Source organism: Nerophis lumbriciformis, linkage group LG08, assembly GCF_033978685.3.
Source record: "Nerophis lumbriciformis linkage group LG08, RoL_Nlum_v2.1, whole genome shotgun sequence".
Lineage (NCBI taxonomy): Eukaryota > Metazoa > Chordata > Actinopteri > Syngnathiformes > Syngnathidae > Nerophis > Nerophis lumbriciformis.
Window position 1 is genome coordinate 16,312,156 of NC_084555.2, and position 16,800 is coordinate 16,328,955.

General features: G+C 42.3%; 1 protein-coding gene across 3 annotated transcripts in view; it reads right to left on the reverse strand.

Annotated features, from left to right (window-relative positions):
• asap2a (ArfGAP with SH3 domain, ankyrin repeat and PH domain 2a) overlaps nt 1–13,563 on the reverse strand; it is a 109,154-nt gene extending 95,591 nt beyond the window's left edge. For all 3 annotated transcript variants that reach the window (XR_009816001.2, XM_061968342.2, XM_061968341.2), the window contains exon 1: nt 13,043–13,563. Coding sequence is in view for 2 of the 3 variants with exons in the window: in XM_061968342.2 (XP_061824326.2) it covers nt 13,043–13,168 (126 nt within the window). In the remaining variant the exon portion in view is untranslated. The remainder of the gene's footprint in view (nt 1–13,042) is intronic.
• Between the last annotated feature and the right edge of the window lie 3,237 nt (nt 13,564–16,800).

Sequence of the window (16,800 nt, forward strand, 5' to 3'; positions counted from 1 at the left end):
GACGGCTGCGTTGACCCTGGATCTCAGGAAACAGAGTGGACCGACACCAGCAGATGACATGGCACCCCAAACCATCACTGATGGTGGAAACTTTACACTAGACTTCAGGCAACGTGGATCCTGTGCCTCTCCTGTCTTCCTCCAGACTCTGGGACCTCGATTTCCAAAGGAAATGCAAAATTTGCATGGTTGGGTGATGGTTTGGGGTGCCATGTCATCTGCTGGTGTCGGTCCACTCTGTTTCCTGAGATCCAGGGTCAACGCAGCCGTCTACCAGCAAGTTTTAGAGCACTTCATGCTTCCTGCTGCTGACCTGCTCTATGGAGATGGAGATTTCAAGTTCCAACAGGACTTGGTGCCTGCACACAGCGCAAAATCTACCCGTGCCTGGTTTACGGACCATGGTATTTCTGTTCTAAATTGGCCCGCCAACTCCCCTGACCTTAGCCCCATAGAAAATCTGTGGAGTATTGTGAAAAGGAAGATGCAGAATGCCAGACCCAAAAACGCAGAAGAGTTGAAGGCCACTATCAGAGCAACCTGGGCTCTCATAACACCTGAGCAGTGCCAGAAACTCATCGACTCCATGCCATGCCGCATTAACGCAGTAATTGAGGCAAAAGGAGCTCCAACCAAGTATTGAGTATTGTACATGCTCATATTTTTCATTTTCATACTTTTCAGTTGGCCAACATTTCTAAAAATCCCTTTTTTGTATTAGCCTTAAGTAATATTCTAATTTTTTGACACACGGAATTTTGGATTTTCATTTGTTGCCACTTCAAATCATCAAAATTAAATGAAATAAACATTTGAATGCATCAGTCTGTGTGCAATGAATAAATATAATGTACAAGTTACACCTTTTGAATGCAATTACTGAAATAAATCAAGTTTTTCTAAATATTCTAATTTACTGGCTTTTACCTGTATATGGTCTATGTCATGTCTGTGTAATCATGTTTTGTTTTAAGTCATGTTTTGTTTAGTTTCTGGCTTTTCACTCCCTTGTCTTGTTTGCATGATTACCCATTAGTTTCACCTGTTCCACGTTTGGACTCATTGTGCACTCTTGTTTGTCACCATAGCAACCATTAGTTTTCACCTGTCACGTCACGCACCTGTTTCACGTTTTGAGTCACGCACCTGTTTTCGTTAATCATGTCTGTGTTATTTAAGCTTTTCATTTTCTGTTGTTCGTCCTGACCACATCCCCGCATTCTTACCCCTGTCACACTCTATGTACCTCTGCGCACTTCATGCCATGTCAAGTAAGTTTTGTTTCGATTCATGCCACAGTTAGTGTTTTGTTTAATTGTTCATAGTTTCTGCCAATGTGCAAGTTTTGTGTTTATAGTCTAGTTTTGTACCTCCGCCCCTGTGCGCGCCTTTTGTTTGATCCTTTCTTTGTAGATATAGTGTTAAATAAATCATGTATTTACCTTCACGACATGACCAGTCCAATTCACTTGCACCTCGGGAGAACAAACCAAGCCATAGTCCAAGTCATGACAGATGTCGTCAGCAAAAAAGTTCTCCCGCAAGATTGGACGAAGGAACGTGGGAGGTCCTGCGCGCCATGGAAGCTGAGACGCTCCGCTATTCCCCCACGGAGCGCAAGGAACTCATGTGGGGTCCGACCGGCAAACTGGTGCCGATCAGCTCCGTTTGGCCCGGGGACGTTGGCGCGTCATCCCAGCCACGGAAGCGCCGCCAAAGGAGAGCGACGTCAGGTAGAACTTCCGCGAGCCAGCAGGACGCGCCGCTCCCAATAGCCCCGCCCCCTCCGGGCGGAAGCAAGCAGCAGTCTGCCCGGCTTCCCCAGGATGACATCACAGCCCAGGATTTTTTTTCCCAACTCTTTTTCTTTTGAACACCCGCCTCCAACAAAAGATTCTAATGCCATGACTTTGATAAAACATGATCAAAACATGTTTTTAGAAATCAGGTCTAATCAGTCCAAGCCACGTCCCAAATTTCATGCCCCGCCCCCCAAGACTCATGCCCCGAACCCCAAGACTCAAGTCCCGCCCCCGTCACAATTTTTTTCTTTTTTTCCGCCCACACAACCCCAGGTGGGGGATAAAAAAAAACATTGTGGACAACTTAAAGGGGAAGTTTCAGCCCCCCTCCAGACCTCCCTCCGCCCACCCCTAGAGAGAGTTCCAGACCGCAGGGAGCGCGTCTGGTATCCGCCCCTTGAGGGGGGGGCTGGGGTCGGGAGCTGTGTTGGTGGGGTGGCTCGGCATCACCATGCCAAGCCACAGCCTCCAGCACGGCCGCCACCACCAGTCTTCCGACCTGCCAAGCCACAGCCTCCAGCACGGCCACCACCACCGGTCTTTCACCATGCCAAACCGCAACCCCCAGCTAGGCCACCTCCACCTGCACCAAGGCTAGCACCAGTAGCTGCACCACGGCTAGCACCAAGGGTAGCACCTGTCGCAGCTCCACGGCTAGCACCTGTCGCAGCTCCACGGCTAGCACCTGTCGCCGCACCAAGGCTAGCACCAGCTCCACGACACCAAGACCAAGACCAAGACCCTCCACGCCAAGACCAAGACCCTCCACGCCAAGACCAAGACCCTCCACGCCAAGTCCAAGACCAAGACCCTCCACGCCAAGTCCAAGACCAAGACCCTCCACGCCAAGTCCAAGACCAAGACCCTCCACGCCAAGTCCAAGACCAAGACTCTCCACGCCAAGTCCAAGACCCTCCACGCCAAGTCCAAGACCAAGAACCACCACGCCAAGTGCCGCCAGTCGCAGCTCCACGACGCCAAGTGCCGCCAGTCGCAGCTCCACGACGCCAAGTGCCGCCAGTCGCAGCTCCACGACGCCAAGTGCCGCCAGTCGCAGCTCCACGACGCCAAGTGCCGCCAGTCGCAGCTCCACGACGCCAAGTGCCGCCAGTGGCAGCTCCACGACGCCAAGTGCCGCCAGTAGCAGCTCCACGACGCCAAGTGCCGCCAGTGGCAGCTCCACGACGCCAAATGCCGCCAGTCGCAGCTCCACGACGCCAAGTGCCGCCAGTCGCAGCTCCACGACGCCAAGTGCCGCCAGTCGCAGCTCCACGACGCCAAGTGCCGCCAGTCGCAGCTCCACGACGCCAAGTGCCGCCAGTCGCAGCTCCACGACGCCAAGTGCCGCCAGTCGCAGCTCAACGACGGCAAGACCCGCCATGCCAAGACCAAGACCCGCCATGCCAAGACCAAGACCCGCCACCGCCATGCCAAGACCAAGACCCACACCAAGACCAAGACCAAGACCCGCCATGCCAAGACCAAGACCCGCCATGCCAAGACCAAGACCCGCCATGCCAAGACCAAGACCCGCCATGCCAAGACCAAGACCCACGCCTAGGCCAAGACCAAGACGCGCCACGCCGAGCTTCGCTGCCTGCATCATCTGCTGCTTCCACGATAACGACGCGCCCACCTCCCAGTCGGCCACGAATGTGGCCATTCCCTGGGCGCCCGCCTCGCCTACTGCAGCGGCGTTCCACTCGCCGCCGCCACCTAACTCTGCCCCAGTGGATACGGGGACACGTGGTCTGGCGACCCACCGCCATGTCCCCCCTCCCGCCCTCCCATGAATTTTTTTATGGACATCTGGTATCTGTCCTTAAGGGAGGGGCTCTGTCATGTCTGTGTAATCATGTTTTGTTTTAAGTCATGTTTTGTTTAGTTTCTGGCTTTTCACTCCCTTGTCTTGTTTGCATGATTACCCATTAGTTTCACCTGTTCCACGTTTGGACTCATTGTGCACTCTTGTTTGTCACCATAGCAACCATTAGTTTTCACCTGTCACGTCACGCACCTGTTTCACGTTTTGAGTCACGCACCTGTTTTCGTTAATCATGCCTGTGTTATTTAAGCTTTTCATTTTCTGTTGTTCGTCCTGACCACATCCCCGCATTCTTACCCCTGTCACACTCTATGTACCTCTGCGCACTTCATGCCATGTCAAGTAAGTTTTGTTTCGATTCATGCCACAGTTAGTGTTTTGTTTAATTGTTCATAGTTTCTGCCAATGTGCAAGTTTTGTGTTTATAGTCTAGTTTTGTACCTCCGCCCCTGTGCGCACCTTTTGTTTGATCCTTTCTTTGTAGTTATAGTGTTAAATAAATCATGTATTTACCTTCACGCCATGACCAGTCCAATTCACTTGCACCTCGGGAGAACAAACCAAGCCATTGTCCAAGTCATGACAGTCTAAATATTTTTAAACTAATACATACTATCTTAAAAGGCAGCATTGTACTCTATCAGCATAAACTCCGGAACATTAGGTCCACCTATATGGTGGCATCCAATACAAAAGCTATATTTAACGGGATTATTTATTAATGTATGGTTGTAGGCAACCATCATGTATCCCAGAAGCATCTTTCAGTTGTGTCTGATTCTGTATACAATGGAATTTCGATTTACAAACCTCTCATTTTACAAACTTTTCGATGTAGAACCACATACAGAATAGAAATATACTTTGATGTACGAACCTTGTCTCAGTGTACCTGCAGCACAGCCATTTTGTGACAGGCAGCACATCGATTGTGGGAGAAGGCATAGATCACCATGCTCATTCAGTCAGCAGAGCAGTGCTGTTGTTAGCTTGTGTGCTAACTGCTACTTTGTGTGTTTTAAGGTTTTTTTTTGGGGGGGGGGGGGTAGCATTTTTCAAACTATGCTAGCTCAATATGAGTCCGAAGAGAGCAATTGCCAAGCGATGTGAGGTTTGATGGATTCAGTAGGAATCCACAGCGTTGTCGACACTGCCTTGCCCTACCTTTCTTCGGCTGAAGATTAACCAACAAATGAAGACCGTTCTGTTGTTGTTGTTTTGGTTTAGTTATTCAATAGGCATGTGAGCACCCTTGTAGAAAAAAAAGAGGAAAATTGAGGAAAAAAATAGGAACATTTCTATCAGCATGAAGTGCTGCCAACCAAACTGGAAAGAACATTTTGAAAATCTAGACTACATTTCCTGCAATTGGGTGCATTTCTACACAAAATTTTACTTTTAGATTTATTCTTTGATTCATCCACCAACCTCTTTTGGCTGTCTTTTTGACTCTTAAATGTGCCGTGTAATGTACCACAGAATGCTTAGTTTTTTTTAGTAAATAATTTACTAGTATAAATATAATTGAAAATGTAATGTAAAATTCTATAACATGCACGCAAAAAACCCAGAAAACAGTACCCACTCTATCCTGTAGCCACGCCCAGTGTGGTGTTGTGACCTCTGTTCACGATTCGTCATGTCAAAAATATACCTTCTCGCTGGCTACTAATAAATACTCTAGAACTACATCTGGCTTGGAACTAACAGTGTTCGGACTGTAATCATCTAAATATGATTAGCAACAACAACATTGTGGCTCGGAGAGCGAACGGAGGGGACAACAAGTAAGCTAGCCAGGTGGTTAGCTAACTAGCAAGCTTGCTTTGGTGCTTCTGATTGTCTCCCCTTCCTGCAACTCAGTGCAGCATTTAGGCAAGAGGAACAAGCGAGTATCTTCAGCTGAAACAAGCGTTCAACAAATTTGGTTTGATCGTATTTTTTATTGGCATTTCATTTTTTTTTCAAACGTGGAAGTTATGTTTTGACGTAAAAATTCATGTTTAAAAATGCGGATTTCCACGTTCGGCGTAAAATTTCACCTGCCTGTAAATAGAAAGATAATCCATCACCCCCTTGTTATGTTTGATTGATAAACAGTACTGTAGAGTATAGCGCTTTATACTACGTTCATACTTTTACTAATGTATGGACTTTTGTCCAGCCAGGAACCCATTATTCATGTGTACATTTTTTATTTATGGAGAAATTTGCTTCTATATACGAACTTAATAAAACAATAACAATAAACCTGCTCAGTGGCCTTGTGGTTAGAGTGTCCGCCCTGAGATCGGTAGGTCGTGAGTTCAAACCCCGGCCGAGTCATACCAAAGACTATAAAAATGGGACCCATTACCTCCCTGCTTGGCACTCAGCATCAAGGGTTGGAATTGGGGGTTAAATCACCAAAATGATTCCCGAGCTTCCTGCTCCCCTCACCTCCCAGGGGGGTGGAACAAGGGGATGGGTGAAACGCAGAGAGTAATTTCACCACACTGAGTGTGTGTGTGACTATCAGTGGTACTTTAACTTAAATGTTCTTAAATCAAGGTGGAGTTTTAAAACATTTCGACACCAGAAGACATCAGGGGAGGTGCAGCAGCTGGAGAAAAACAAAGAACTGTATAAATTGATTTGAAGTTCATACCGTAAGAGAATAAACACATTCTGGTGTGAACAGAATATTGCTCAAAATATTATCGCCAAAATAAGAATTTTTTTGGTGAAGTAGTGGAAGTCCTAATTGTATTATATTATCTGAGAAGAGCCCTGCTATAAAAATTGTTCAACATTTAAATAATTTTGCCAGCGACATGTTCCATCGATTTAAATTGAACTTGAAAGGATGAGCACTGCACAGTACATGAGTGCCGTCACCATGCGTGATTGTTTCTGGGCCAAAAAGACAATAAATCAAAGCGTTCCCCATGCAGACCGCCACATAATTGCTAAAACGGGCCCTAGTGAGCGAGACTGTGTTACGCTAACAATAAGGCCTTGTGTTGGGCAAGCCAAAGCACCTGGAGGTCAATGTGAAACAACAACAGTGGAATAACAGCCGAGCAGAGTCAACAGCCACACGTTGAATTCTAGTAACTTTTCCACTTCACAGACCTGCAGTCAAATCCACACATTTAAAGAACTCTCCGAAAAAAAAAGATGAATTCTAAAACAGACGCGACAGTGAGCAGTAAGGTGATGATGTCAGCGAAGCACCTGACAGCAGTATGAGCACTGGTTTAAAAATAAAAATAAATCACCTGGCATCTCCAAGGTGTGGAGGCTCAGGCTGCTTAAGGGGAGGTTGACACTGAGTTAAGATGTGGATTAGCCTGGTTTTCCAAAAAAATAAAGTAGAACTTGTCTCAACAAGATTGTTTGTACAACAAAACATGAAAGCTCTGAGTACAGCAGATTCTCTCAAGTGGAGGTCGCAAAATTCAGAATTAGACCAAAATATAGTGGAAAAAACGTGTCTGTAAAATAGCACGAAAACCTGGAGTTCAAATGTGAGACAGCAAGTTCTCCCAAGACCTCCATTCAGTGATCAAAACATTAAACATTTGCCTGTGTTTTGCTTTTTCTTTGGCTTTTTGTGACCAACTAATTGGACAAGATTGTTTACCTTTAGATGTTCCTCAGTAATTTTCTTGCTCACAGGGGAAACATTCACTCAGAAGAAGCAAGGACCGACTGCCTCACGTCACATGTCACCAGTTTATAGAGCAGGAACACACTAACACACATAACAGTACACACACCGCCTGCATGCTCCCTCGTGTGGGAAATTCTATTTTTACCAGCAGGCTGGGCGAGGCGCTGGCATGGAGCACACAAAGTCGGGAAACCCCAACAAAGAGGAGGCGAAAAGACGGGGAACAAAAACGGAAGCATCTCTTCTCCGGAGGACCTGCATGCTATAGCCTAAAGCAGGGCTCACCAACCTTTTTGAAACCAAGAGCTACTTCTTGGGTACTGATTAATGCGAAGGGCTACCAGTTTGATACACACTTACATAAATTGCCAGAAATAGCCAATTTGCTCAATTTACCTTTAACTCTATGTTATTATTAATAATTAATGATATTTATCTTTGTGGAAACACTGATCATCTTAATGATTTCTCACACTAAATATATATAGAAACAGATAAATATCAATATGCACCACTTTATTTTTATATTTTCTCTAAGTGCACATTTTTCAAATTGAACATTTGCAAATGATCACTTCTAAGACAGTCTTGTGAAATCACAATATCCCATTTTAACTAGCTAGCCACTAACATTTTTTAACAAATCATGAATTACTTTGCACCATGTTTGTACAAATAATAACTCATGTGAAATACAAAAGTCAACTCTCAAATGTTTAAATAAATCATGTCACACTTTGAACTGGACACCAAATCTGTTATCTGTTTATTTGTCAGATAGTGAAGACAAAGTCTTTAAAATATTTTCTTGGATTTTCAAATTCTATTTGAGTTTTGTCTCTCTTAGAATTAAAAATGACGAGCAAAGCGAGACCAGCTTGCTAGTAAATAAATAAAATTTAAAAAATAGAGGCAGCTCACTGGTAAGTGCTGCTATTTGAGCTATTTTTAGAACAGGCCAGCGGGCTACTCATCTGGTCCTTACGGGCTACCTGATGCCCGCGTGCACCGCGTTGGTGACCCCTGGCCTAAAGAAAGTACAGAAGAAAGCATGCACAAACACACACACACACACACACACACACACACACACACACACACACACACACACACACACGTGTCCTCTCTTAGCAGAGAGTGATCGATCTTTACTTGGAGGAATGTGACACAGAGGTGTCTACAACTGGAAGTAAACCACGTGATGTCACATAAACCTGACGTTAGGGATGTGAATCTTACAACAACTCACAATTCTATTGAAATTCTTGGGGTGAAAATTCTATTCAACACGAGTCTCCATTCAAACCGATTCTCACAATGTATTATTTTATATTAAAAAAATGTATAAAACCTTTTTAAAACAGGTTACAAACATTCTTCTTTGCTGCTGGCGTATATGCGCAGCGAGTAAGCGCAGATGTGATCTAAAAAATGTATTTCTAAAAAAATAATAATGTTTTTTTGAAAATTATGAATTAATTTAAAATCATAATAAAAAAGGAATCGTGATTCGAATGTGAGTCAAAGTTTTTCCGCTGCCCTACCGGACGTGCACCACTCGTTTTGCCTTTAACATTACAATACACTCTACAACCTTTAACATTTAAAACAGAAGACGATAAACATATTGAAACACTCAAAAAGAAAATAGTATGGCTCTCAAAAAACAAAATAATATTTAATGTTTCTTGTCTATTCTATTTAAATAAAACTTGGTTAAAATATTTCAGTGTGTATATGTACTTTTCGAGCACCTTCAACAATACAATAATAATAACCGTGATGTGAAATGTTCATATCCCTATGGACAATTATGCAAATGTGCTCTTTAGAGCAGAGGTCTTCAATGTTGTCCAAGCCAAGGACCCTCAAACTGAAGGAGCGATGTAGTGGGGACCCACTACTTATATACATTGTAAACAAATTCAGTTTTATATTAAAGTGGTTATAAAGGGATCTTTTCAACAAAACTACTAAGATATTAAAATGATAGCAGTCGTGCCGCTAATCACTAGCTGACAACTTGCACGCTAATTGCTCGTTGGCAACCAGAGCACTAATCGCTACCTGGCATACAGTCCACAAATTGCTACCTGGCAAAACGTCCGCGATTCGCTATCTGGCAACTACAGCGCCAATCGCTAGCTGGCAACTGGAGTGCTAATCCCTAGCTAGTTATCCATCCAGCTATCTTAATGCCAAAATGAATACAATAATAACGTTGTTTTATGTTTTTATTCTAAAACTGCAAGGTACACAGGGTATCCATGCAGTGCCATTAATAAACACTACAGTGTTGGATCAATGGGTAAATGGGTTATACTTGTATAGCGCTTTTCTACCTTCAAGGTACTCAAAGCGCTTTGACACTATTTCCACATTCACACACTGATGGCGGAAGCTGCCATGCAAGGCCCTAACCACGACCCATCAGGAGCAAGGGTGAAGTGTCTTGCTCAAGGACACAATGGACGTGACTAGGTTGGTAGAAGGTGAGGATTGAACCAGGAACCCTCAGGTTGTTGGCACAGCCACTCTCCCAAATGCGCCACGCCGTCCCCGATCAATGTGTATTAAAAAAACATTTGGATTTGTGGAAAAATAAAATGGAAAATGTCAAATCAACTAAATATTTTACGACCCCCTACTGAAGACTTCTGCTTTAGAGACCGTGTAGCTCAGGGGTCCCCAAACTTTTTGACTCGGGGGCCGCATTGGGTTAAGACAATTTGGCCAGGGGCCGGGCTCTGTGTGTGTGTGTGTGTGTGTGTGTGTGTGTATATATATATATATATATATATATATATATATATATATATATATATATATATATATATATATATATATAACCGTTTCCCACACATTCATTTATTTGTGGCGGCCCGCCACGAAAGAATTACGTCCGCCACAAATAGATTTTTCGGCTTTTGACTCGCTCGACCGCTCATAAAAGCAATGGGACTCTGTCTGTGAATGTAGCTTGTAGTTACAATTCCGGTGCAGTAGGTGGCGGTAGCCTACTATGCATTGTAACTCCGCCAATAGCACTTAATTCACCTGGTGGGCCAGAAGAAGAAGAAGACGACGACGACGAAGTTAAAAAAAACGGACCGACCGGATCAAAATACGAGGGTAAGACGTCTTGGCAAACAAGTTCAAAAGTGGTCCGAACCTGTGCAGTGTGCAGCACCGACTCGGATTTTCTTAATTTTTATTTTCGGGATTTGAATGCATTTATTTTGAAAGGACAGCTGGAGAGAGACGGGGGAGGGGGGATTGACGCGGAGCAAAGCGAATCGAACTGGGTCGTCGCAGCGGGTGCTCTACCAGGTGAGATAGGTTATAGCTGCATCGCTCGCGGCTCGTCATATATTTAACGTTAATCCGCGATTTCACCAAGCGTTTCACTGACGGTGAGCAGCCTGACGCTGCTTCATTAACACCGCCGCTGTTTGACTCGGGGGCCGGGGCAGACGCACGCAGTAACAGTCACCTGTTACCATACCGACGAGCTAACGTGTCCAGGTTATAACCCTGTTGTCAATAAACACACGTGGAGACGGTGCTTCAGATACTGCATTAATACTGAAGCTAAATTGTCCACTGTCCACTGCAGCATGTGAATGCAATGAAAATAATAAAATCTGAGCCAACCAGCTGTTAAAATGTTGTCCAGGTTACTGTTTTGGCCATTAAAGGCCCTCCATTTCAAGATTTCAACTGTGATCGGGCTTTAAACAGGTGGCTGACCTGTTCAGATGGGTGTAACTGCTACTGGTCAAATAATGTGAAATAGCATTTAATTTTACATGTATGCAATGCCATTTAAATGTAATTATAGATAATAATAATAATAACTTTAGTAAGATATAAGCCACGAGCACTACACAGCCAGAAAAAAACCTAGGTAGGACAAGTAAAAATATTGGGGCAAGTAGATTTGAGAAGTCGGGCAAGTAGAAAAAAACCTTAACGTTGAACCCTGCATGTGTTGAGCTGCTGCCGCTTAAGGTTAGACGGCACTGTACATAGAGCAGTTATGCTCGTTAGTAATAAATTCTAATGTTGGATGTTCACTCCTTCACACAGATGATGTATGCACTAATTAAAGGGGAAGAGCTTTAAGAGACATTTTAGCTTTTATATTTTATAAGATATATTTTTTTGTAAGAACCACAATTAATAAATATATTTCAGTGAATAACTAATTGTTCAAATCTGTATATAAATATGTACATAAAGTGTTGTAATTATATTCCAACTCCGCGTTCTTCTTTGTCATCGCCGCTGCCGCTGCCGCCGCCACCCAACACCCCCCGACCACACCACCACAAATAGATGCCTGTCCTGTGGGAAACACTGTATATATATTTATATATTAGGGGTGTAACGGTACGTGTATTTGTATTGAACCGTTTTGGTACGGGGATTCCGGTTCGGTTCGGAGGTGTACCGAACGAGTTTCCACACGGACATATTAAGTAGCGTAACGCACGTTGTGTAAACAATGCACACCGAGGCACAACACACGGCATGCTAGCAGCTAACGGGCTACGATAGACTGACCATACGTCCTCTTTTCACCGGACATATCCTCTTTTGCGGAGCTGTCAGGGCGGAGTTTCTTAAATGCCTCAAATGTCCGGCATTTTGAGTTAGGGTTGCGTGTATTTTCAATGTACGTTCAGGGTTAAGAAGGGGTTAAAAACAAAACAAATTGTGCACGTAGCAGCATTCGTGAGGAAGGGGCAGAGACAGAGAGAGCGAGAGAGTCATGATAAACACGCATGCGTCGCCAGGCTCTGCTTTTTATCCATAGATTTATCAGATTTAATTTTTTATTATCTCTAGCAGGAGTGTCAAAAGTGTGCCCCGGAGGCCATTTGCGGCCCACAGCTAATGTTTTGTAGGCCGACGGCACATTCTACAAATACTATTAAAATTAACAAAAACATAAAAAAAAGTGAAATAAAAAAGCTTAAAGGTTAAATGTAATTTAGAAAAAGTTGCAATGTTGACTAATAAAACAAAGCTGTTTATTTTTCTTTCAAACTGTCATTGCTCAAAACATAATATTGAATCAAAATCAATGTTATTATGAATTATTGACCAATCCAAGGTTCCGATTACTTCACATCAAATATTCCACTTAGAAAAATATTTTTGGAGGAAGATTTTGCAAATTTGATAAATAAATAACCCAAAAATGTATATTTTGTTGTTTTCTTACTGTACCGAAAATGAACCAAACCGTGACCTCTAAACCGAGGTACGTACCGAACCGAAATGTATATATACACACACACATATATATATATATATATATATATATATATATATATATATATATATATATTCGTCATGCACTAATTGACTGAAAGAGTGCGCACTTGATGTCGATGGAAAAATGCATTTTTAGACAATATGATTTGCCTGAGCGGGTAGTAGACACCGAGAGTAACAAGCGGTAGAAAAGGGATGAGAAAGAACAGATTTTTAAAAACAATTTAAAAAAAATTTAAACTTGCGACTTCCCGTGGGCCGGATTTTGGACGCTGGCGGTCCGCATCCGGCCCGCGGGCCGTAGTTTGGGGACCCCTGGTGACGCTAATGTTGTAGTGTATGTGTACTCTGGTTAAATAATGCACTAATAAAAACGTTAATGAGTGGGGTTATAGTCCTGTTCCTCTTGTTATTTACGAGAACAATTCCAGTGTAAAATGCAGACATTATTTGCATCGCCACAAGGTCCACACTCACCTCCTCGAGGGCAGCCACGGTGTTCCTGCAGTGGGACATCCTGGTGGTAAAGTTGGAGGCGGTGGGTGACTTGTAGTCCTCGTTGGTCTCCACCACAAACTCTGACACGGTGATTTGATCGGGCATGACTGCCGGTATCACTCCCCAATTACACAGAAGCGTTCTTTTCCCAACTCCCAAACGGTTTTCGGCAAGTTCAACGCAGCGGTAGTAGAGTCCTCGGCGGCCTCGGCTGACAGTGGACCATGTCTGGGTGGACTCGGACGGAGGCTCGGTCCCAACACGGTGCTTCTACAAAATAGGACAGTTTCTTCTCTCGACTGCCTTTCAGTGGTAATACTCCCGCTACATCAGGTTTAGCGGTTGTGCCTCTGTTGAAAAAATACACTTAAGTTCCCTCCGCTGTGTCTATTGTCCTCTCTTGTTGTCCGAATGTCCGACTTGAGGGTCGGGCGGCTTCACTCCAGAGAGCCCCGGGAAATCAACTAGAAGCCGCTTCATCCTCGAGCGCATGAAATCCACAAAGGTAGAGGAGGGAATTCAATGGAGCGGCATCAGCCAATAGAAAACGGCGGCGTGAAGCTAAGAGCCAATCAGGATTCAGAGTAGGCATAAACTTGTGCTACATTCAAATGCCCTACATAAATAGTCGTAATTCTAACAACTGCAAAGAAATCCAGAAACTTGACTGAGAAAGCGTCAAGTTCAAATGTGTACAAATAACTTTTAAATCGTATTTTATTTAGTTTAATCCATGCAATAATTTCCTTTAATCGCGTTGTTGTTAAATCTTTACAATCCCTAATTTATCTTCCAGTTTGGTTTGTAATTGCGAAATATTCCGTTTGTACATGAAAGCAGCTTCACCATTGCTTTCTTGATACATCGATACAGTGAGTGTACTATGTTAAATTACAAGTGCATTTCAATACATTTCAACATGTTGCACTACTTATTTGAATTCAGAAGTTAAATTTGAACGCTCAGAATATATTTGTACATTTGCTGATTAGAGCACGAACCAGTAGTTTACAATACTATTTTTTTTAACAATTTGTACAATTTTAAGAGGTATTTAATTGTTTTGTTGTTGTTGTTGTTGTGAGATTTATTAATACAAATATTTTTAAACAATACATATTTTTGGGGAATATTGTAGTGAATATATTCAATATACTTCACTTTTTGACGTGAACTACTGAAATACATTCAAATGTATTGAACTTTTTTTTTTGATTCATTGAAACTTTTATTAATAGATTGCACAGTACAGTACATATTCCGTACAATTGACCACTAAATGGTAGCACCCGAATAAGTTTTTCAACTTGTTTAAGTCGGGGTCCACGTAATCAATTCATGGTAGGGAGACAATGGAGATTTGAACCCTAAGAGAGGCCGGTATAGCTCAGTTGGTAGAGCGGCTGTGCCAGCAACTTGAGGGTTGCAGGTTCGATCCCTGCTTCCGCCATTCTAGTCACTGCCGTTGTGTCCTTGGGCAAGACACTTTACCCACCTGCTCCCAGTGCCCACCCACACTTTGAGTCACTAGAGAAAAGTGCTATATAAATATAATTCACTTCACAAAACGGAAACAATATTCATTATGATATTGTCTTTCATGCTCTCATGGAATACCTAAAATACATTCTCAATAATCTCATTATTGCTCAATACACATACAGAATAGAGTGCTTTATTTGTCCCATGAGAGAAATTATAGTTAAGTACACTTTCTAATCTCCAATGCATTTATTAGTACCTAAATGCATTGGTGCACATTGATTCTGATGCATATTTCAAAGGGGATGTTTACTGCTGTATGCTAAAAAAAAAAAGAAAAAGAAAAGAAACAGGATGAACTGGTTCTGCACTAATGCTGGTATCAAGACAACTTCCTAAACAAAATACGTTTCACATTAACGACATAAATACTTGCTTTTATTTTCCCTGGGCTGCTGATGTTTCCAAACTAGCAGTACATGCTGCTAAATGAAGCGCCCAACACCCAGCCTGACCCCATCTGGCCAGCAGACCTCATAATCCCTTATGAAATTAACATGCAAAACACCTCCCACCTTGCACCCTGACAAACGTCTGCAATACAGAGTCACCATGTTGGCACATGTCATTTCAAATTCAGCTACACCAATAAATAGGATTACTAAGCAAGACATGCACCTGGGGATAGTTTGATTGGCAACACTAAATTGGCCCTAGTGTGTGAATGTGAGTGTGAATGATGTCTATCCGAATGCAGCTGGGATAGGCTCCAGCACCCCCCGCGACCCCAAAAGGGACAAGCGGTAGAAAATGGATAGATGGATGGAATAGAAAGGTAATAGTACTTCAAATGACCGCAAGGGGGCAAAAGGTCAAATACACCACTGTTCAAGATACAAGGGAACTGCAGTTTCTACTTCCTACTTTCGATAGTAGCTCACCACCTTGCTCTATGGGAATAAAAGAAAATCCTTTGTTATGCGTGCCATAAAACTGTCAATAACTCCTCACAAAGAGGAAGGGGGAGGGCAGGGGATAGTGAGAAGATGGGAGGCGTGGCATAGGGACACTATGCAATATATGAATTTCTGCCTTGGAGTATGATTGCACATACATTTTTTAATTCATACTTTTATTGCGTACTATTTTTTACTTGTTTACTCTGCGTGCTGTGCTTCTTTTGCCAATGTCTTGTATACTATATGTAGTGCTGCTGCTATTGTAACCTTAATATGTCTGTAAGCCCACGCCAAAGGATCAATAAGGTTATGTGAATATATATACGTTCTGTATATATGCATATATATTTACATTAGGTCAGGACAAAACACATGAGCAGAGAAACCTGCGAAACAGGCTTGTAGGGATGATATAGCCTCTTGTGTTTTGTCCTGACCTAACGTATATTCCGCTCTACCCCGGTATTGAGCATTGTATAACGGATAAACCACAGAAACCTCGACTATACATATGTATTTATATTTATATATACATTTATATTTATATATACATATATATATATTAATATATATATATATATATATATATATATACATCTCCTGATGATTGAGGGAACCCCCTCATGAAACAGGCCTGTAGAGATGAAATAGTCTTGTGATTTTTTTCCCACACATACATATACATACATATATATATATATATATATATATATATATATATATATATATATATATATATATATATATATATATATATATATATATATATATATATATATATATATGTACATATACGTATATATATATATATATATATATATATATATATATATATATATATATATATATATATGCGCTCAAATGCGCTCTACTACGGTATCGAGCACTATTTTTTGGATAACCTTATTAAGACATATATATATATATATATATATATATATACAAAACCCAGAACCAGTGATGTTGGCACGTTGTGTAAATCGAAAATAAAAACAGAATACAATGATTTGCAAATCCTTTTCAACCTACATTCAATTGAATAGACTGCAAAGACAAGATACTTAACGTTCGAACTGGAAAACGTTGTTATTTTTTGCAAATATTAGCTCATTTGGAATTTGATGCCTGAAACATGTTTCAAAAAAGCTGGCACAAGTGGCAAAAAAGACTGAGAAAGTTGAAGAATGCTCATCCAACACTTATTTGGAACATCCCACAGGTGAACAAGCTAATTGGGAACAGGTGGGTGCCATTATTGGGTATAAAAGCAGCTTCGATAAAAGGATAAAAGTCATT